Source organism: Dromaius novaehollandiae, chromosome 1 (assembly GCF_036370855.1).
Source record: "Dromaius novaehollandiae isolate bDroNov1 chromosome 1, bDroNov1.hap1, whole genome shotgun sequence".
NCBI classification, from domain to species: Eukaryota; Metazoa; Chordata; class Aves; order Casuariiformes; family Dromaiidae; genus Dromaius; species Dromaius novaehollandiae.
Window position 1 is genome coordinate 77321915 of NC_088098.1, and position 22550 is coordinate 77344464.

At 36.8% G+C, this 22550-nt stretch overlaps 1 protein-coding gene and 1 long non-coding RNA gene across 4 annotated transcripts; one reads left to right on the plus strand and one right to left on the minus strand.

Annotated features, from left to right (window-relative positions):
* Nucleotides 1-3367: 3367 nt before the first annotated feature.
* MANSC4 (MANSC domain containing 4) lies at nt 3368-13243 on the minus strand. 3 transcript variants are annotated; one of them, XM_026102417.2, is made up of 4 exons: nt 12946-13243; nt 8053-8187; nt 7346-7768; nt 3368-3537 (listed from the first exon to the last, which is right to left on the minus strand). In XM_026102417.2, the coding sequence occupies exons 1-4, from the start codon at nt 13241-13243 to the stop codon at nt 3476-3478; spliced, it is 918 nt and encodes a 305-aa protein (XP_025958202.1). In that variant the 3' UTR covers nt 3368-3475. The 3 variants fall into 3 exon arrangements, 2 of the variants coding, with proteins under 2 accessions (XP_025958202.1, XP_025958200.1); XR_010390753.1 differs by having other exon boundaries at nt 3384-3537; nt 5130-7768; XM_026102415.2 differs by lacking the exon at nt 3368-3537 and having other exon boundaries at nt 5053-7768.
* Nucleotides 7208-14597, plus strand: LOC135329350 (uncharacterized). Its single transcript, XR_010390762.1, has 4 exons — nt 7208-7279; nt 7551-7709; nt 12704-12811; nt 12937-14597. It is a non-coding gene; the product is annotated as an uncharacterized LOC135329350 (long non-coding RNA).
* The last annotated feature ends 7953 nt before the right edge of the window (nt 14598-22550 follow it).

Below are 22550 nucleotides of genomic sequence, written 5' to 3' on the forward strand. Positions count from 1 at the left end.
TTTTCATTTGATTACGTAGGCACTTCATTAGCTTTAGAGCTAATTCATGAAAAACCTAAAATCCATACGCGTCTAGCATTCTCAAGCCCAGCTTATATATGTTCTACAAATGTTTCAAGAAATACAGACAGGATAAATCGTGGTCGTCCTTCAAGTGTCAGGACACCCGAGTGTCTCTAACAACAATGGATTTTTTTCTCATTGTTCTTGGCCAGCAAATACTTGCAATGTTGGGACTAATTCGTTATGGTCCCTAACCACATCCAGCATTGATCATCAGAAATTGAATCACTGTCAAAGGTATCAGTTTTCCAATAGTATATAGCTTAATGACCTGTTGTGTATAGAGCAATTGGCCAGCTGGCCTTAGAAATCTACAAGATTGACCTTCAATCTTTCTTTTCTTTGTCTTATTCCCTTCCTTTCCTTTCTGAGAAACATTCAAGCAAAATTAAAAATGTTCCCAATCCTGCAAGTGGCCTATCAAGCTGCTAGAACCAAAAGCAATACCAAATTCAGAGTTGCATTTTTATTTTAACTAGTGATTTGTGTGTTATGGTACAAAACTTGTGTAAGTCAGTGGATTGGGTCACAGGTGGCTTGGATTGTATTTTTAGCACTCTGCCATCTTGGATATTTCTCTCTTTTTCTGTTTCTTTTTTTCCTTCTCCCTCCAAACTATTTAATGTTTAAGGGTGCCAGTATTTCTCTGTGTGTTTTTTTTTTTTTTTTTTTTTTTTTTTAATATCTAGGGCAGTGGGATCTCAATTTCAGTAGGAGTCCTGCAGTCCTTGGTGATGTGTAATATAATGTATGTTTTAATAAAAACTACACATCTTTGTATACATTCCTGTATGTTATTCTTGAAGACTGCCCCCTTGGAAACCCGCACTGCAGTTCGAAAGCTGTAGAGTTAAAGCATAATAGATCTGCAATTTAAGCCACTCTGCTGCACAATAATAAGTACATCCTTATCAATGATCAGTCATTAATGTGTCATAATATAAATGCACAGCTCTAAAGTGTGCATTCCTCTATGTATACTTGTACATCTGTACATTCTTCTGTTACAGGGAAATGCTCAGGTTTCATGTTATGTTTAGGTAGAAATGTAGATAGCTAGCATTTAAATCAAGAAGCGGGCTAGGCCCTCGGTGCATAAATCGAGAAGGAAGGGGGAACAAAAAACACATGTAATATCTAGAGGCGTTGGCTGTCTCTATAGGCAATTCTTTTACTGATATTTATTAGCCAAGAGGCATGTGGTGCTAGTTCATGACAGCCTTAACCTCAGGTAACCCTGTCCATCATAGATTGAAACCTGACCAGGAAGGCTACTATGTGTACTTCTTTGAGGTCATTGTTCTAAACTCCAAGTAGCAGAAGTCTCATTTCAAATCTGAACACTTGCCCCTGCAAACTGGAAAAGTAAGTTTCTTACAGCAAAGGAAAAATAAGCTGTCTCCAATGGAAAAAACTTACACAAATTAATTTCTTGGCCATCTGGAACAGTCCTGATGCATAGTTTTGCTGGTGCTGTTCAAGAGGCTAACCTTTCTTTTATCTCTCATATAAACATTTCAAAAGAGGTTGAGATCTAGCACTTGGTCAAACTGGAAAAGAACTTGCTTTGTCAGTATTATGGCTAATTTCTTGTATCTATAAACTACTGTAATCACTGGTATAAGATGCTTTTAGTAAACACTGTGTGAAGAGTTGTGGAGTAAAAGTATAGTTTCACTGTATAGTTTCCTGAGGTTGTCTATCACACTTTTGCCCCGTTACACAGGGCTGTAGGTCACTAAGCACAATCTCTTGCTCTGATTAGACGGGAAGGCCTATACAGAGACATGATTCAGTCTTTGGCAAGGAGGGTGGATGTTACAGTTACTTCTCCAAGCACCAAGATCTGCATGTGACTAGCTATATGTAAGGAGAGGAGGTGGTAAACACTTGCAGGTAATCTCATGATTACCTTCAGAGAGGTAATTTATACTCCTGATTACACTTTTGCCCTGTTTTGATGTATTGCATTGATACAAGCACACCTAAGGGATAAAGGGACAGCTGTCTGAAGAGGGATGTGCTGTCTGGACAAGACATCTTTCCACCTAGAAAACTTGCATTTTTCCCTCATAACATATGTATTCACTTTCTTTTGACTGTCCTAGGTTGTAATAAAACAGTTCTGTTGCTGTGCTTTATAGAACCCTTTTCTGCCTAATTTTTTCAGCATATACCAACAAATCAGAATAATTCTCTGGAACATGATGCCAAGTATTCTAATCATTTCATCCTGCCCCACCAGTGTTGTGCATGGAATAAATAAAAATCTTCACTTCTCTCTCATCTGTTTCTTCTGGTTAATATTGGTATCCTAATTCACTGATATGAATCCGCAGAACAGAGTTTTGAAGGTGAGTAGCAAAGGAACATGAAGTTGCTACCAAGTGGTACACATACTAACCCAGAGGTAAAGAAACCATGGACCCCAAAGATGATTGTGACTTGCTTCAGATCACACAGCTGATCAGTGATCAGATACAAGTTACTGTTCTGAGAGCAGAAAGAGGTGAAAAAACAGCTGTTTTAAGATAAAGGGTATATTGCCTGTGGTTTATTTCCATTAAGATTAATGCCTCCTTGCAGGGATTTGTATTTCTGACATCTTGGGGTGTATCGTGTCTAATGAACAGATTTCTATGGTCATCTTTGGGTAGTCTTGGGTATACAACCATCCCTGATGTAAGAACAGCAAGTTCTTACTTTTTAAGTAGTTCATTCCTCCCCAACACTTTTTTTTTTTAAAATGTATTCCACTTATTATGTCTATCTGTTATGACTAGATTTTCTTTTTTCTTCATTCAAGCTGCTATGGAGGGTCATTTATAGTAAAGGAAGAGTTAGGCTGGAAGAAGCCTACTACTATTGACTTTCCAGCAATGCATATTGTCAGCAAATGTTTCATGAGGCATTCAGGTAGCAGCCTGAATAGGAAGAAAGGTCGGAATAAGAAAAGATACTAAGGATTTGGGGATCAATGAAGTTGCGCAAGTCCCTTATAATGAAGGTATTGCAAGATGTTAGAACATGTTTCAGTTTTCCATTAAACTGTATGATATTTATCTGAGAACTCTCATTGAGAACTCTAATTTCTTAATAGTACAGGAAGAACAGAGAGGTATTGTCCCATGTTCAAGTTCACTTCTGATGTTTCCTGTCTTTTGAGTATTACACATCCAGTTTTGATAATGCATTAGCTATGTTGCCTTGACATGGAAAGATCTCGCTCACTTGACTGCAGTTGAGCGATACTGTGTTATAAATTTAAGAGACCTTCCCCTATTTTATACATATGAATAAATAACCAGATGAATCAGAAATATATTTCTTTTCAGTATAATAAATTAATGTATAAAGGGCACTGTGTTTCAGCACTGTCACTTCACATTGTTACACAGTTCTGCAAATCTTCTTACTTATTTCTTATGTGGGGCAGGTAGAAAGAGATGTCGTTCAGTCCCTTTTCTTTAAAACCTGGAAGAGGAAACAAAAGTTGACATTCATATAAAAAAAATTCACAAAGTATGAAACAACTAATTATAATACAAAATACGTATGCCTGTGTAATTGAAGGTAACTAATGTTCAGCAATGCTTGGCAAAACTCTAGGCTAAGAAAAATGAAACACAGATTATCCAGTTAAAACTGAGAGGGGAATTTTTAGGTAAACAGAAAGTGATTTTCACGATCCGAATTTGACTCAGCTGCCTGCATGCGAATTCTGCATCCTAAAAATAGCATGGAATTATGTAGCCTGATCATCCTGCAGGACAGTAATTTTCATCCTCAGGCAAGAGCACTGAGCAATAAAAATTTTATCATATTCCCTGAGTTTCAAGATCAATTATATTTGGAGTTCTGTGCTGCAAGTTCCTGAAAATAGTTTGTGTAGTTCGAGATGACTTAATTTCTCAATTAACATGCCTTCTCTTTGGCTAGGAGCTATGATGTGAACACAAGCAGAGCTTTAGAAGAGAATGGCTCCATTCAGTCTGAAAAAGACATCCCAGAGTGCAGATCTAGTTCTCTTACAGAGTATCTGGGTTTAGGTTTAGGCTTCTTAATTGTTAATCCTATAAAAATACAATGTTCTTCAAAGTGAGGTTTTTGCTGAACCATCCTTTGGCAGCAAAACATGAACTTTGCCGTTGTGATTTTTCTTGACCATGTTAAGGAGACAACTTGATGAATCATTTCTTTATTACTACATTACCTTGGATGTTTATTGGCGTGGTAGCAAATAGACAAACAGAAAAGTAACTAGCTGAATTTTAGACCTGCTTTTCATATATCTTTACATTTGAGATGCAGGTTGGTTTTAAAATGTGTTTTCCTTGGTTACATGATTTTAGAAATTACAGGGAGTAAAATCTAATTTTAAAAGTCTTCATTACAAACTGATGTGAGAATGCTGGCTGAAGGGTTTTGTGAGAGAATCCGATGACAAAATGTGCCTATTATCAGTATTGAGTGGAGAGTACCACAATTTGACATGGAGAATGTGATTAATCTGTTTGTTTATTTAATGTATTCGATCAGGTTGCCATGCTATGAGAAGTGTCTAGACATTGGCTGTGATAAAGATCAAAACATCAGCTTTACTGACCTTTCATTTCCTGGTTAAGACTTTGTAAATGGCAATGAGCTATGCCTGCCTCTGTCTTTAACACAGAGATGCTTCACTGAGCAATGAACATTTCCTTCTGAATTTGACTTGGACAGAGAATAGACGGTAGAGTACTGTGCGAAAAGTGTCCTGAACTAAATGGTCTGCAGCTCTTAGTTAAACCATACTGAAGGTCTTGGTGTGCATCACCATTAGTGGTGTAAGTTGTGGTGACAGGATATAAAGTACAGTACTTTACAGGTTGAGGGACTGCATTCCTCCTTTGATGTGCATGTGCCTGTGTTTCCTAATGAAGTGAATCACATCTGAAAGTTCTCCATTTTAGGGACAGTTCCATTAAGATTATCTTAAGATGAAAAACATAAGAAATATGTTCTTTATTTACAGCATGACCATATTCATCTTTTGATACAATATAGAGTACCTTGCTTCCTCTCACCTAGTTCCTCTTCCTCGAAAAGACTGTACGTCAGCTTCCTCTAACACTGAAGAACCGTTGGGGTCTCATCATTCTTAACTGAAGTTTTCATTGTGAATGTCTTTAGTGATAATTTAACAAAGATGATGTCCTAGATCCAGCCACATGATGAATTAGAAAAGCGCGATTTGATGATAAAGATCAGGTTGGTCAAATCTGAGGTACATTTTGCCATGCATACATTTCTAACGATTCATCGCTTTACATATAAGCATAGAACTGCCCTTAAAAACAAACCATACTTATTTCTAACTTTTTAAAGCTTAATTGGAAGAAACTGCTTTTGTGTTATTTCAAATGATTAAAAATACCCCTCCTTTAGAAAAGTTTAAAATGTTCTTTTTATCCCTGTGTCTATCTTTCGTCTATTGCATATAAATTAGCATAGAAGTTCAACTGAAGACTGTTAACAGGTTCTTTAAACTTCAGTTTCCTAAGCTACAGTGCTGATCAATGTGTACTAAAACATAATTATAAGGAGGTCTTTTTCTTTCAGAATGACCTACTCAACTCTGATTAGGTATTCATGTGGCCTTATAACCTCATCACTCTAGTTTTTGAACATTCCATAAATCGTATTAGTTTTAAAATAATTTTCTGCATAGACATGTGACTATCGATTTCGTTTTTCTTTCTTTCTTTTTGCATCGTTTAAACTTCTCTAGAAAATAAAGAAACTCCTTACAATAAGTGAAGAAGTGAGGAGCTCTGAAACATCAACAAGTTTAAAAGATGAAGAACAGTCCTGGTTACTGCTGAAAATATTTGCTTTGCTAAACAAACTTCCTAAGTATGGTAAGGCAAGGAAATAGCTTGCTACCCTGTTGATCTAGTCACTTGATTTGTATTTAGGAGGAGGACTTTTATAAATGTAGTATACAGGATTAGGAACCAAAAAAGCTGTTTTATTCTAATGCTACCTCCTAGAACTTCCAAAGCCTTTTATGCTGTATTGCTATGCAACATATATTTAACAAATGTCCCTATTTTAAAGAGCTAATGATGTAAACAATAAATACAAGTAGACAAGAAAAAGCAAGTGAACAACCTAGGTTGACACTAATAGCAATATATGAACAGCTCTTAGTCAGCCACATTTATCCCTTACTTAGCCAATAACCAAGTGGATTTTTGAATGCGTAACAGATCAAGTTTACAAAAACAGTAAAAGTCTGAAGGTGTTTCTGGGATGACTTAGGAAACGTTTGAAGTGATATTAGAAGAGTGAAGAAAGAAGTGAGGAAAATAAAGCTTAAAGTTTGAATAATCAGATATTTGGGTATGAGTTAATGGGATTTAGTAGTTTTGAGGATTTAGGGTTTTTTGTTGTTTTTCAAAGAAGTAAAAAGTGCTGGCTGAATTGAATTGTTTGGTCTCAATATTGGAGATGAAAGGGGGAAAAGCACCCTGTCTGTAGATTTTAATTGGAGAATATAAACAGGGTTTTTATAGAAACAACTAGATCTGAGGCAGTTAAAGGATGGTTATAATTGAATGACTCTCTTATGATACTGTGAAACTTCAATCAGTTTTACTGATTGCATATATACTTCATTTTCTCAGGTTAGTCAGTGTGAGGGAAAGGATATGTAAAGCTGCAGTGAACCTGCTCTCTTAAATTATAGTAAGTATATACTGTTTGTTAGGCATTAGTCTGGGTCAGATTATAAACCCAAATGTGCTCAGAAACCTCCGAACATGCAGTGGGAGCTGTGGAATGTGTACCACTTCCCTGAAGAGACAAGGAAACTGTGTTTTATCTCATGAGAAGGAAACTGCAACCAAAAGATGCTGAAACTGTGAGTAAAAATTATCTTTTGTTCTGTAAAAGAAACATGTAAGAAATAAGCTGTTATATACAATTCATTTTTAAAAAACTGTTTGTTCCAAAACAAGGATGGTGACAGTATTTTACAAACTACTTTTGACAGTAGTATATTTTATGAACTGCCTATACACTGTTCTTCCTCTCTTTATGGGCTTATACTCACCTCTTCTCTTTCTGCAACACCCTGCTGCAAGAGCAACAGTACAACAGCAAAGGAAGATAAGAGAAGAGCAAAGAACAACCGGAATCAACCAGACACCCAAAGCTACAGCTTCCCAAGCAGGTGCCTCATTATCTGAAGTATAGTTCCTACCGCTGTAGCCTTTGGTATCATTAAAGTATTGCTTACTGCTGTTCAGACGAGAAGGAGTGGGCACGTGGGATAACGTTTCGGAGGATTTAGATATCAGAGTTGAATGTACAGTCCTTTGGTCTGAACTGGTGAGAGACCCACTGCTTACTGAAGTCGTGCTGGTCTTCTTAGCAAAATGATCATCTAGTAGAAAAGTTTCTGGCCTGGACAAAGTGGTAACTTCAATTTTTTGGACCCTTAGGCTTGTGCTGAAGGTGTAACTGTCTGCTGTTAAGCCGTGGCTAGTGGTAGAAGATGGAGCTTGGCGTAGAAGAGAACTTGATGTGACATCATTTTGCTGGCATCTTTCCGGCTCAGTCATCTTTGTGCTGTTTTGCCTTTCATATTTGTTCAGTGAGGAGTGAGTATTTGGCTCTCTTGGTGTCAGTTTCTCAAAAATAAGAAGATCTGGGTCAATCCCTATTAAATCATAAACAAATATTCTTTAGATACTCATTTTAGAACATGAATCTTGAAAGCAGGGGGTATCTTCCAGGTCCTTTCTCAAATGATGAATGGAAGAAAGGGGGAAAGTATTCTCTGAAATAGGTACTTTAATGAAATAGGAAAAAAACTTTGATGCATTTTTAGCATTATGTGTATTACTTAAGAAGATCTTTGAGCATAACACCTGACCTAGTAAAATCTTATCATTTCTTAAAGTTGCTGTGTTTTCAGCCTTTATGCATGTAATATCTGATTACCTCTTGTGATGTTGTACAAAATGGTGTTGATTCTAGCCTTTAGTATGCAGCTTTCCAATGCTGGGCAAGACAAGTGCAGGCAGTTCATGTTCTCATGAGGAGCTCCATGGTAGAACACTGCTAGATTGCAGGACACTATAACAAGAAAAGAATAAAGCTGAGTTTGTCAGCCTCATGACCTCATTGCATTTTGCATGTTACTACACTATTTAACAGTAAAAGAGCGATAATACTGGGGAACTACGTAGTGCTTTAGATCTGTGGTTCTTGTTATTTTACAAACTAATTAAACCCATGGTCAGAAAGGTAGAACTATTTAGGACTATTATTTTACATCTGGAGAAAAGGAGTAGAATGGCCACTTGAATTCCAAATGTGGCTCTGATTAAATTAATTTACAGAATTGATATGCTGTAGCTTATAGTCCTGCTACCAGTTTCCTCACACAGTCCCTTCCATCACACCTCAGCTGCAGGGAATAGATCATTTCTAAAAGTAAAGCTATCAAGGAAGACAGCTTTAAGCTGTTTGCTGTTGTGGTATGGATACCTGTCTGCTTGAAACTGGACTGCAACCAATTACTTCATGCAGACTATTAAATGACCATCTACTGAACTGCAGTAAGTAAGCAACATCTTGCCCTACTGTCAGTTCCCAGTCCTTTTCCTTGTTTGTCCTTGTGCTATTGGGCTTCTGTGAACAAAGTGTATAGACTTAGTTTAGACAATTCTTGATTTATGTTTGGAAATTCAGTTCTATCTTCCCACATCAGAAATCAGGGCTAAAATAATGAGGAAAAAATGCCTCAACAATTTGTCACTGAAAAACAATTTTCAAAAGTATAAAGATGCCTAAATTCCAGTGATTTAGGATTAGATTGAAAATAGGGCTTAGAAGTCAATTTAATCAGGTGCTTTTGATAGTTTTATGTTTATCTCCGTGCTAAAATATTTATGGTTAGTGTCACGCTATATCAAAACCCATGCAAGATTCTTCTTACAGAGTCTTACAATGCATCAAAAGGTAAATATCTAGTCAAAAGTTAATTTTCTCTTACGATATCAGTCTGCTTGGAGCATGATAATAGTTAGTTTGGGGGTTAATTAGATGTTTTTGGTTTTTTGCTTTTTTTAATTTTACCTAATCTCTTTCCAGCCTTGAATGTAACCTCCATACCTGAAGTAACACAGCTACTTGCAATTAAAAAAGTATTGCCAGGACTGAGGAAAAATTAAATAGCAGAAAAGCCAGTGAATCACTAAAAATGCTAAAGAGAACTTTTCTGATATTGATTGTGAGTCTCAAGCTTTGCACTTGAAAAAATTCTAGCATTCCTCCTGAATCTAAGTCGGGCAATGTATTTATGAAATTAGCTTTTAAGATAAGATGGTTATGTGTATTTCTTAGTGTAACTCTCATTAAAATATATGGATTACTAGAGCTGAAAAGTTGTTTCAGGCAAACATTTCTAAGATAATTGTGATTTTTGTTAATACTGAAAAAGAAGCATTTTAGTTATAGTATATTGATGTAGCACCATTAACAAAAAGCTTTATTTTACCTAAATTATTCAGAAGCTACCTAGCTTTATAAATGTATTCCATTTACTTAGATGTTTATGCCAACCATTAGCATCATATTTGTAATTAAACTAATTTGTAATACTTCCGCAGTCTATAATGGAAAAATTATGCAACTCTTTCCATGTTATGTAATCCTAAACAAAAAGTCTTAACTATCCACAAATGAAAAAAAAAAAAAAAGGAAGAAAATACACTAAATCCAGCCCTACTATCTTTTCTCTATTACTTATATATTTTTTTCAGTTAGTAGCCTGCATACGGTGTCATACAGTAAACCTGCAGCTTGGAAACAAGTTTTTCAGCTATAATGAACTTACCTGCCACAGGAGAGAAGTATTGTTTTCAAAAAATGTTTCCCATTCAGTCTAAGTATTTGCAACGAAAATGCATTCTGTCTGTCTGAACAATACAGATGCAGCCAACTTTATGGAAATGAAGGATGATGGCAGAAGTGCTATTACAGAATTTCTATTGTCTTGTGGTTTTTAGCTACTTTGGGTATAAAGATCAAAGTTGTCTGCCTAGCTGAAACAAAACAGTAATATCTACAGATAAAACTGGGATCTTTAATTAAAGGCAGGTAGAGATACAATTTGACATCAGCTCTAAAACAAAGAGGATAACCTGCAATTTTTCTTTCAATTATATCATTTTCATACCCTATATTTAACTCTACTTAAGTTTCATCATTTATTTGTCATAGGAACTTGTGCTTAGAATATATTCTTAGACAATTAAGATTGGTAGAAGGAAGGTTATGATTATACAAAAAACAGAAGATGATGTCTTGTGGAAGACAGAATGATAATTTTACAGGGCTTATACAAAGTTTTGGCTCTGTTATACGCCAATTAGTTTACATTTTAATTCAAATATTACATCTATTCTGCAGGGTTAAGGGGGCATCTTTAGTCACTACGTTAATATTTTAATCTATTTCTTGAGAACTGCAAACATATTTACAGGTGATATACAAAGTACGTTGGCTTCCATGGGTAAGGCAATTTAAAATCCAATCACTATTTTTAAGAATCAGTTTCTGAATACAAAAATAGTTCTAGGTGTCACAAACCTTTTTGTATCATTTTTAGCATAAGTTAACAGTTTAAAAGACAAGTCTCTTCAAATATTTGTATGAAATATCTATATATTATTTGATTTTCTGTGCTATCTTTTATTCAAAGATTAATGCAAACATTAATAATGTGATATTATGAAGTCATTGTTTGAAAATCAAACTTTTCAGATTTTTGTTCACATTGATGATTTTTCTTTGGAAAGAAAACTGTGCTTCATTTTCATCACATATTGTAGCAGTATGTACTTTGCCTTCAGACCCAGATATACAGTGTTCTCGATTTTGTTAAAGAATGGAAGTTTTGTGCTAATAGCATATTTTAAGTTTGTTTTTAGCATGATACATGAATACTGTGCAGGTTTGCTAATATAAAAACTAGCTTATTTAAGAACATATAAGACATCTGAAAATAATATATTTGCTTGGACGGAGGAGTGAAATCTCCCAAAATTTTCCTACTTTCCATATTTGTGCAAACTTGTAGGGTCTTTAGAAACTCTTTTTTTTTCAGCACAACATAATTTTAAAAACATTTTTAATTTCAATGATTACTTTGTAACCTTCATGAAAATACCATTAAATATTAGAAAAAGAAGTCTTCCATTTGAAGAACTTGGTTGTCTGTGGATATAGTCTCTTTCAGATGTGTGATGGATTTTATTGCATAAAATAGGGTAAGAAAAATAAGTCACAAACTTTTTTTGATAAGGAGGGACAGTTCTTTGGTCAAGATAAAAGCTCTAAGAGCATTCTGTAAAATATTTTTTATTACTTTGAATAGACAAAAGCAACAAATTTTATTGTTTGCTTTTAAATTATTTCAAAATGTTTCTGAGTTGTAAGATGAGCTTTTAGTAACTTTGCTTTTACTGATAATCCAGTAAAGAAAAGTCTGTTATTAAACTTCTTACAAATCTTTATTTCTGATATCTTAATTAGGATATTTATTTGCAGTAATATTTCTGGTAGTGACTACATATGTCTCCTTGGGACTAAATCAGAATTACCAGCTGATTTAAAGTGTACCTTTGAAATGCCATCTAATGTCTTTGTATTTTTGCTAAGACTGGAACAAAATCATATTTGACTATGTAAGATTGTAAAAGCAAGGTTCCAGGTACCATTATTTATCTCTGTAAGATGCCCAGTCCCTTGTTTTATGACAAAAAGTTCATTGGCTAAATAGGAAAAAAAAACCATTACTGAAATATATATAATAGTTCTTTCATCACAATAATTAAGACAGAAGTTGACTCCTCCCAGGAATGCCTCTGGCAGTTTTATTAGCTATCTCAGTGTTAGGTGGTCAGGCTCATATCTTTATTCATAATTCAAAATTTCCTCAAAATGTGTATTGACAGTTTTTAGTAACTGGTAGGCCACTTTCATCCTCCCTATTCAAAAACCTTTCAAGTCTTTTGAGTTTTGCAATCAAATTTAGGCACCACAGAAGCACTCTTCAAGTGCACTCCTGCAATATATGCCTAAAGTAAGTGCAGTGGAACAGAGAAAGTATAGTCTTAGGGCTTAAGACAAGCAATGAAATTTTCTAATTTTTTTTCTGAGACTGAATTTATAAGACTGACGGAAGGGGAGGAAAGAGGTTGCAAGCTGAATAGCTGCTATGTCTCTGCTTTATTGCTCATATTGAGCAGCCCCATATACCTGGGTTGGACCAGAAATGTGGTGTAAACATTCAACAAGAGTCCTTTCACCAAGAAACTGAGTATTCTTGTATGTCAGAGAAGGCCAAATTTTGTATTGCTTCTTTTTTCCTCCCTCACCATATTCTAGCCTAGTATCATACTCCATGAAGAAGAGTCCTGTTGGAGTAAGTGTCACTGATAACAGAATGTATTTTTTCTCTACAGGAGTAGGTGGTAATATGGATATTGAAGCGCTACTGTTTTAACGTTAGCATTGACCAGAAATTTTATAATAGAGATTTAAATTTTCGAAGGCAGACCTTAAGATTTTCGTGTCTTTCTAGTGTAGTCTTCCAGAAAAATTTCAGATTATCAAATGCCTTTCTATGGGACTGAAGGGAAGACAGGAGAACAGCTACAATGTGCCTCTGCTTTCTTGCCTCAAAAAATAGGTACTGCACCATTTTTCTACTATTTCTTCTTCAAATAAAGGAATATTTGCATAAAAATTGACCAAAATGTTTTTCCTCATATATGGTAATACATATGTTAATATCTGTCACAATCTTCATAACAGAACACTCACCATTCTTCATCAGGCAGCAGGTTCTGCTGCATTGTTGGGATGAGACTTCTGAATAAATCTTCAGCACCTGGGCTCCCCTCCGCTGTGATTCCTGCAGGTCGATCAGAAGACCTGGGAAGCGTCGGATCCAGCAGTTTTTGTAAAAAGTAGTGGGTGAGCAGAGGGAGTCTGAGTCCATGGCCAAACCCAGAACGAAGAGCACTTCTGCTAGTGCCAGCAGCAGAACCATCTCTTCGCTGTAACGGGCTTCGTCACTGCGCTTGCTCCTCCACAGATGCACTGAGGTTTGGACAAGCATTTTAATGGACAAGCTCTTGAGTGGTAAGGATACTGCCAACTCTGCCAGGGAAATGAGCCAGGGGATGGTTTCTCCAAACTATTTCCATGATGCTGTTTGGACAGTTGCTGGAAGGAAGCAGGCATATGAGCTACATATGATTATAAGTTATTATTTGTTCTGTAAATGAATTATTTGGAGATGGTTTTCGAGAGACAACAGACATAGGCTGCTTTTAGTCATTCAGAGAATTTGTTTCTGTGATCCCAAGTTTGCATCTCTTGTCCCTCTGAGCTCAAACTATCCAGACAGCCTTAATGTGTAGTGAATAATGGTAAGCACAGGAGATTGTCTCACCTCAGCTCTGAAAGCATGCAGTCCAGCCCCCTGAGAGCAGGTAGGCCTGCCACTTTGTTCAGGCTCACTATTACATTCAACGCAGAAGAAAAGGATCAGTTTAGTTTCTTGTTATTTTTGAATTATCTGGTGGCTGCAAATGTAATTTCTGTCTTTATTAACACTGAATTATCTAATTCTGTCTGCCAGCCAGAGGTGGAAACTTTGTTCCTCTTCCCTACTCTGCTTTGGATGTAAAAAGAATACTATTTTATTTCAATGATCTAACAATAGATGAATATGACTGGAGAAGTCTGTAGCCTACATTTATTTCTGGACTAGATAGGAAGTTGAAGTCCTGTCACTAATCTTAAGATTAAGAATATTGAACAATCTAGATGGATTTTTCTGCTTATGTTACAGGCTTGGAAAAGGCCTGTAAGAGGGCAAGAAAGAAAATATAGTTGGTATTTAGGAAGTCAGTTTTTCAAGCACTTGTTCTGAAACCTGAAACTGAGTGTTTTGTTTCTTAAAAAGAGCCAGTGTGATCCCTGATTCCCACTTCTTCATGCAAGACAGCATACAGAAAGGCTTTAAAATGTTACTATACAGCTGATGTCCATTTAAACTCAATGGACTATAGAGGGAGGTTGAGGGATTTAGGTAGAAATGCAGTTGTCTCCAATAAAAATCGTGTGTGGAATATTTAAAAAATATTTTAGAAGGGAATTTTTTCTTCAAGATTAGGATCAAGGAATTTCCCCAGCTCCACATAAAGTACAGAACAGTGCTATGAATGGGGTCTTCGAATTCATTTTAATTCCTTAGTTGTTATAGCTAGTGTTTGTTTTGCAGAACAAGGCCCCCATTTGAGAAATAAGTTGACACATACATAATTTTGTGCCTGCTAGAGATCCTTGGAAGGTAACGGGGCTCTGCACAAGTTAATTCCTATTGATCCAATAGCAAGATCCAGGCCTTCATTTATTCAGTGGAAGTACTGGCTATAACCAGGATGCCAAATAAATGTCTGCTTTTATCCAGATTGCATGTCTGTGGTGGGGAAACTGGTAAATTAAATAGTAAGTGAAAGCTTAAGTGGATTATTCTTTAAGCCTCTGTCCCGAAAAACAGTTCTTGGTACTGGTGTTGTTTTATTTGTTTTTGGTAGTCTGATGTGCTTTCCTTTATTTTCATCTCTGTATGAAAGTCACTATTTAAAACCGTGAATCTGTTTGAGTTCACCTGTTGGTTTGTGCTCAGGGAACTGCATAGGGATGTTTTTAGGCATTTACCTACCATTGCCACAAGCATTACTGGCAGTGCATTTTTCTAAAATAACTTTTGCTTCAGTTTTCCAAATATTCACAAGGCATCATTTGCTATGGAGCACAGTCAAAATGTTGAAATCTTGAAATCTGAATTTGCGTTGTGGCATTACCTCCAGCATTTAGTATGAATTCTGGATCTATTTTATTCTGTAAGTTCGGTGTGCAAAAATTTTGAGTCCTAGTTGCTTTCCTCACTCCTCCTCTTCCCATTTCTCCAAGGTGAGAAATCTAAAAGGTTCTGATAACTTGAGGAAACATGGGAAAAAAGGATTAAACTGTTATAAAACAAGTATTTATATTGGGTAAAACTGAATATGTCTTTAGTCCATTGAAATAAATAGGATTATTTGCATGAACAAAAAAATGAGAGGTAACAGGTAGTCTTGATAGTAATGGTATATGTATTTGTCGTTACATGAAAGTTATGCTGTCTCACCTCCTCTATATTTTCATATATGTTTGATACCTTGCAAAGTTTATATGTAGGCAATAAATACGACTATTTCTTCCATTCCAGGAAAAAATAAAAATTAAAGGACCAGTCCTGTGACATATTTCAGTTAGATGGACCTGAATGACCTTATGGTTCCTTTGATTTCAGTGGGGCTGACCAGAAAAAGTGCAAGAAGGGAGTGTGAAAATGCCTGATCATCTAAGCATCTTGCAGATCTTTCAGTAAGTCATTCTCTGCCGTCACAGTTTGAATAAGGTAACAAAGTTTCAAGTACCTGTTACTTCTGTTGAGGCAGTGAGCAACAGCAGTAGGTAAGAGTACTCACTATCCGTGATGTTTAAACATGTATTTTCAGGATTGAGCTTGGGTAACCAGTCATGGTTTGTACGGATCTGAGATTTCAATGTACATTTTAGATGTCTTTTCAGTTTGACACCGTTTGACAACAGACACATTGATAGTCTTTCTTTCTCTTCATATTTTTTATGAAGAGACATTTTTCATGTTTTTACCTTCATGTTTTTATTCTGTGCTTCTGCAGTGTGCTTCATCCAGGAGCCCCCCATTTTTGTTTACATTAATTGTAATTCTTTCTGACTTCTCTGTTTCTGAATAAATTACAGGAGCATGAATAGCTGCAGAGGGACTTTTTCTTTAATGAAATATAAAGAGATTGTCCAATATATAAGGCTGCTTTCAGGAATTTACTTTAAAAACTGAGAAGTTTTGTCTACTAAGTTTCAGAGTCTTCTGCCACCTGCCACATAATTTGACTTTGACTTTCTGTGAGAAATGCATAAATATAATTTAATGATAAAGTTTTAAATCATAAAAATTTTGCAAGAAGGAAATATTCGATTCTTACCTGCAAACCAGAGCCCGATTGTTCCATGTGCTCTGCAGGGAGGGGTCAATGACATTTACTGTTAGTAAGCCGTCTCTGCTCAGTATCAGACCGGCACTCCATGTTATTTAATAATTCTTTTCATCGGTCTTCTCAGATTTCTTATAAATTGGCAGTTGCCTGTTTTCTGTGAGAACATGGATGTCTTTTTATCTCTTTTACTGAAAGATTTGTAAATGTACCTGCCACAAAGGAGGAGAATGATCTTTTTAATAATACTTGTTTTAAATAGAAAACAGTACCTGAAGTTTTCCACCTGGGCTGGCAGTGATAATGGCACAATCCAAGAGCTTCCTGCCACAAAGGAGTCACCAGGCATTAACTCCTTTTTTGCCAAATCTAAACGAAAAGCAAACATATTTTCCACATATAATCCCAAATATCAATGTATGTGTATCATTTTATTTAACTTACATAGAATAAATGGTTCTAGTGCTGGGAATATGTAAATGCCAGAGAGAAGACTGATTTATATAATACAGGAAAGCTTTCCTGAACTGGACTAACAGTACAAAGGCTTTGATTCGGTTGCCAGGTCAGCCTGTCTAAAACTACCCTGCACAATCAGCTTAGCTTGGTTCATAGGTCATCTGTTGCCCAAACTGCTCTTCTCCTCTGCTTCTCTGCTGGGTGTCTTTAAGTCTTCTGGCAGCTCTGAAGGGGGAATGTGAGACCATAGTCAGTGTCCTGGGTCAAGCTGAAGCTTAGGCCTTAATGTTGTGTGATGTGTTATGAAAGATAAGTTGCTATTTCCCAGCCAAGTCTAGTCCTGTCTTTGAAAGTTTCCCCTTTATCCTACTTTGTTGATGGTGGTGAAGCCTATGGGATCAGGTGAATACATGCCTCTGGGCCTTCCCTTTCCTGAGTAGATTATGGGACGGAGGTGAGATGCACTCCCAGATGTGCAGATGTGGCAGGAGCAATGCTCTGTGATGCTGCCACACTGATGCAGAGCGGTGCAGCAAAGGGTTGCTTCTAGCACAGACCCTATCTGTCCCAGCCATGGGAGAGACAAGTGCTGCACAAAGCGCTTCTTGTCTGCTACAGCTAAAGTCAAACACGTTAGCTTAACCATCCAAGTTATGTCCCTGCCTATGTTGAACATCAGTAATCATATTTGACCAAATGTGCAGCATGATCCCATGCAGTGTCAGCCCTCAGAATCTCTCCTGAAGTCAGTGAACCCCTGCACCTGTGTTATCTTCCATGTAAATAAATTGAATTGCAGGACTGTGCTGAAATCTTGTGTAGCTCAGTCTTCTTAGACATGTGTGTGTGGTTTCCCTTTATTATGATAGCGTTAAGATCAAAATTTCACCTAAGCTAAATATTTCAGTAATGCCAGAATATGTCACTGTGACATTATAATAGAAAAGTTACAAAAATATTAATGTAATGAATCACAGTAAGTACATTTAAGCAAATATCAAAGCAAACCTTTCTGACAAAATGAACACAGTATTTCAATAATCTCTCTCCTTTAAAATTTCCTTGAAATCAAAACATTCTTGAAAAATGTTTTGAGTCCAACAAAACAACATTTTTTTGAGAGCACCGTTTTGTAAAAAACAGTTATTAGTGGTCAGATTTTGGGTTGGAACAATGTATTAAGTTTTTAATGAATCTGAACTACTCCAAGGTTTAGGACAGTCAAATCCAAGATTCTGGTTTCAGACCCATTCCAGCCACATAGCAAAGAGAGGTGAAACCTTACAGTTTCTGTTTCTCAGACTTTGTGCAAGCCTCTTTTTAGACCATTGTTTCAAAGAGGCTGCCAGGCCCTGAGTTTCTCTCAGAGCTTGGATTCAAACTCATTCTGGTAAAACCTATATATGAAAGCTGGAATCTTTGTGTTAAAACAAAGAATAACAGAAGACCTAGCCAGGTTAGATTTATACAAATTTAATTACACTGACGTACACACAAACTTAATCCTAGGTTTATGACAAAGGAGCACAACGTTTAGCAAACACTTTAATGAATGAATGTTGATTTATGACAGAACTTGAAACTAGGCAAAAGGAATGGAGTAATTGGTAAAATCTTCCATGTGGGAAACCATTTCTCTTACCTAGTTATTATGTACTAAAATTCTGTTCTGTCTGTCTGCACCAGGATTAAAAATATATGCTGCTTTAAAAGCTCCCGGTTTATTCTCATCTAGACAGAGCTACACAATAAAATGCTGGCCTGGGTATGTACAGTGTGTCTGTGTGGAACAAAAATCCCTAACAGGAGATTCAACCGCAGGCAGAGCGCTCCAACAGCCTAACCCCAGTTCAGGTTTTGTCAGGGAGCACTTATTTCACCTGAGTTACAAGAAAATTCCTTATTGGATCTTCTGCCTAAAAAATGAACAGATTGAATGTCATTGTAATGGTTTACGCACTTGTGCCTCCTTTCTGCTCTCTGGTAACTGAACCTTCTCATGATCCACAGAGCCCACTGTGGCCGACCAATAATCCCTACAATGGGAGAAGGCTCAGAGGGTGAGATGCCCCATGAAGTTCAGCAGTAGTGTAGGATGTGGCTCATTAATCACAGCTATTGCACAGAGAACAGACTTCATCTCAACACAAAGGGGACCAGAGGGTGACCTTTGTTTTACATAAGCAGCCATAGCCATTAATTGGACCAAATGTCAATGTTTCTGCCTGAGATAGCCAGACCAACATGGGGAAGGTGTATGTGTGGCTCAGCCTGACACAGAATATAAAACCTGAACATCTACCAAATGAATTTCGAAGAGAGCAACGGGCTCGAGCTGGCTTCAACCCACATATTCCTTCCCGGAGACTGGGGATGCCCAGCATTTTGATGGTGAGCATGTTATAGAGACTGGTAATTGGGATCACACTGGTATTGAGATTGAACTGTGTACTGCAGTTGCTACATTTCATATTAAGCGTATACACTTATATTGTGATTTCAGTATATTGCTGTATCACTCTGCTAAATCAAAAATCCTGTGTAACATTAAATATCTTCAAAGTAAACTTTTTTATTAAACATTACACTCTCCATGTGTGGAGTATCTAAAAGAACCTGGTCAGAGAATACTGGACTCTGACAGCCCACTAACATATAGGTAAGTGGAAGGGGCTTTTTGCTGCTGGGAGAGAGCTCAGTAACATACACTCTAGTATTAATCAGTCATTAAATTTGACTAAAGAGCTAAGCATGGATAAGTTAAGTATTTGATAATAAATAATCAGTATTCCAAAAATAACACTCCCAAGAATTTTCTCAATACTATGTTACACAGTACTTTTGTTGCAAGCAAATAAGTATTAAATAGTACCTCAGAGGCAGAAAAATTAAGCATAATATAGTATGGAATAAAATCTAAGCAAGTGTTATTAAAAATAGGGGGTTTTTTTTGAATAATATTTGTAATGGCATTGTGTAAGAAGTGCTTTGTTTGGCTGGGAATCTGAAAAAAGACATTGTCCCTGTTTAGCAGCTCATCCTTCACAAATGATAAAGATTTCAGTTGAAATAAAATATATTTCAGTCAGTTTCTCTCAAAAAAGCCAAGATCCTTTAGAACACTGATATTTTTAATGCTGAAATACTGCAGGATGTTTCCTACGTTCCAGATATGCTTATTTTGTATCCTGTGACAAGGAAAATACTAAATAATGGCAGCATTTGGTGAATCATTTCCAAAAAACTAATTCCTCTCTTGAGTAATTCCACTATTACTCAATATACAGTTCCCTGGCAATACACTGCAATTCCCTGGCAGCCCCAAGGGAAGAATGTGGCACTTTATATTTTATGTTAGTTAGCATGTATATTTTAAATATCCCCTAGTTCCTTTCTAGTTCACATTTTAGACTAATAAGGCTGAGAGGAATTTGAATTTTCCTGTGTTTTTTGTCCTCTATGTGGTTCTATCCTTAAGCTATCAGATTGATGTTTCTTTCTTAGTCTCATGTATTATCTAGTGTCTATGTGCTGAGTTAAGAGAAGGTTTGCCTAAAACAAACACAAAATCACTGCAGTGTTCCTTTAGGCTCTCTACCAGTGCTTAAGGTTTTGGTTGTCTTCTGCTGCAGATTCTCTGTGTGATCTTGGGCTAGACCAACAAAGAAATTTAGGCTATATTTCATGTATATAAACCATACACACGGTTTCCAAGAAAAGCAGTTGTCATTCTCCTCATCCCCAGTGACTTGTACTTCCGCTACCCGCTGTGCTGTGCCTTGTGACCTTACAGAGCACCAGACTGTGGTCTCATGCGGTTCACTACACAAAGCCATTGGGTGGTTCACTGGGGGAACAAGTGGCCAGATTTTCATAGATTATATATGTAAATCTAAGCAGTGTTAAATACTTGAAGTGAATCTGAAGGTTAAGGAGGCTTCAGTCTTGGCACACAGAGCAGGCTGCCACCAACTTTATATATATTACTTGCCTACTTGCCTCGAAGGGTCAGCCAGGAAGCATGAGCAGAGTTCTGCACAGAACAGAATGAGTATTACTTTTATCTAGCTATCTCTGGCTTTACTTTTCTTATCTCTGTAGCAGTAACTCCTCCTGATTCAGTCTGTGCTTACTTTTGCTATGCTAGAGAACTCAGGAGAACTATAGAAATGTATGCTCCGGCAGTGAAAAGGTCAGAAGCTTAGGTTTTCCACATCATGGTTGGATGGTCCGTTACAATATATCTGTTGTATAAAAGAGCTTCTTCTATTTCCAAGTATTTCTAAAAGAAAATTGTGATCTCTCTTCAGCCTTGGAAATAATTTAGGCATTAACTACAAGAAAACAGTTTAGGCACCACCTACAGGAAAAAGTGTCTAGGCTGTGAATCCCAAGCACAAGTGGGCGTCTTGTAAAGGGAGAGAGCCCTTACTGACACTCTTTTTTGTCTTCCTGCCTGACTTGTTGGCACTTGAGAATCCTGTTCTGTGAGATTAATTTACGTCTCTTAGACACTGTAGAGAGAGACTTGAAGGATCTAAATCAGGTATGAAGACTTCACTCCAGAAGCCAAATCCTAGCTTAGTTACTTTTGTATTCTTCTCTGTGTTAATGTCTCATTCTTCAGGGCATGTTCTTTTTTCACAGACTTAGTATCTTCAAGGATGCAAACTTGTTTTCATGTTGTTTCATGCTTCTGCTTGTACTTAATGAGCAACGGATCATCTTTCACATTTGTTTCAAAAACAATGCCAGTCTTCTTTGGCTCTTACCTATAGAGTTTGACTTTTTAGCTCTAGCACTACAGATTTCTATTTTCAGCTCTGGAAAATGCATAGCTTACTCTCTATGATCACCCAAGACGAGTGCTAGTGAAACAGCAAGACCTATTCATTCCAATATAATAATATGTATTACTGATCTTATTATAAAGCACAGTGTAGCTGGGGACCAGGGGACAAATGAAATAATCTGTACAGATGTAGAACTAAAAGACAGTCCTTGCCTTGGTGCAGTTGCAGTGTAGTATCATATAAGCACAGCATACAGCCCAACTGATGGGAGAGGTAAGAAAATAATGGAACTGCACTGTCAGCATGCTCTGACTTAATACAGTCGCTTAGTCCTAAGTCTGGGTAAAGCACAGGCAACTGACGATCAGCCTACTAAAAACCCTTGGTTGGAGAAACAGATTTAAGCTTTTCGCAAAAATGGCCATTCAGCAGAGAGTATTGCTGACCCCTTGCACATAGAGCAGCTCCCAATGACAGCCAGTCTGTAGAAGTGAGTACTCTCAAAAGGTTGCTTTCAGGAAGAAAATACTTACTAGTACATGACAGAACTGATCCAGTCTATTAAAAACCTCACGGAATGTGAAGAAGATGGACTTTGAATCCTTGGCAGAGTGACCGGTACAGATGAAAGGCCCATAAAGCAATAGCAGAAATATTCCATCTATCCAGGCTGTGGTGTCAACACTTTGAGGGAACAGAACTTATCATAACTGACTCCATGGAAAAAATCACTCACCAGTTAGGACCATACTTACCAATACATCAAACATATGAGATTCCAAAACAGATGCCTAAAGATGGCAATCATACCAGCATGTTGGCGATCATACGGTATGCCAGCAGGAATGACCATGACAAATATGAGCTCTCTGTTTATCTCTGGAGTGTGAATGATTACAATTACTTATGATGTCTGGCTATGGGAATGAAAGTGCAACAAGGAAATACAGGTTGGCCTTTTACCAGAGTGGTAAGATACTTGTTTTGTATGGTATCTCTTCAGGCTGAAGCTAAGGCAGCAAAAAAAAAAAAAAAAAAAAAAAAAAAAAAAAAAAAAAGGCCAGCGCTCATATTCAAGCAC

What these genes read in the sequence shown, in the direction of transcription:
- MANSC4 (XM_026102415.2), bottom strand. Translation starts at nt 13,243, where the DNA reads ATGCTTGTCCAAACCTCAGTGCATCTGTGGAGGAGCAAGCGCAGTGAC. An exon ending in CTGCTGCCTGATGAAGAATG is followed by an intron (nt 8,188 to 12,945) that starts GTGAGTGTTCTG and finishes TTCTTGTTATAG; the next exon opens with TGTCCTGCAATCTAGCAGTG. An exon ending in TTTGTACAACATCACAAGAG is followed by an intron (nt 7,769 to 8,052) that starts GTAATCAGATAT and finishes ATGATTTAATAG; the next exon opens with GGATTGACCCAGATCTTCTT.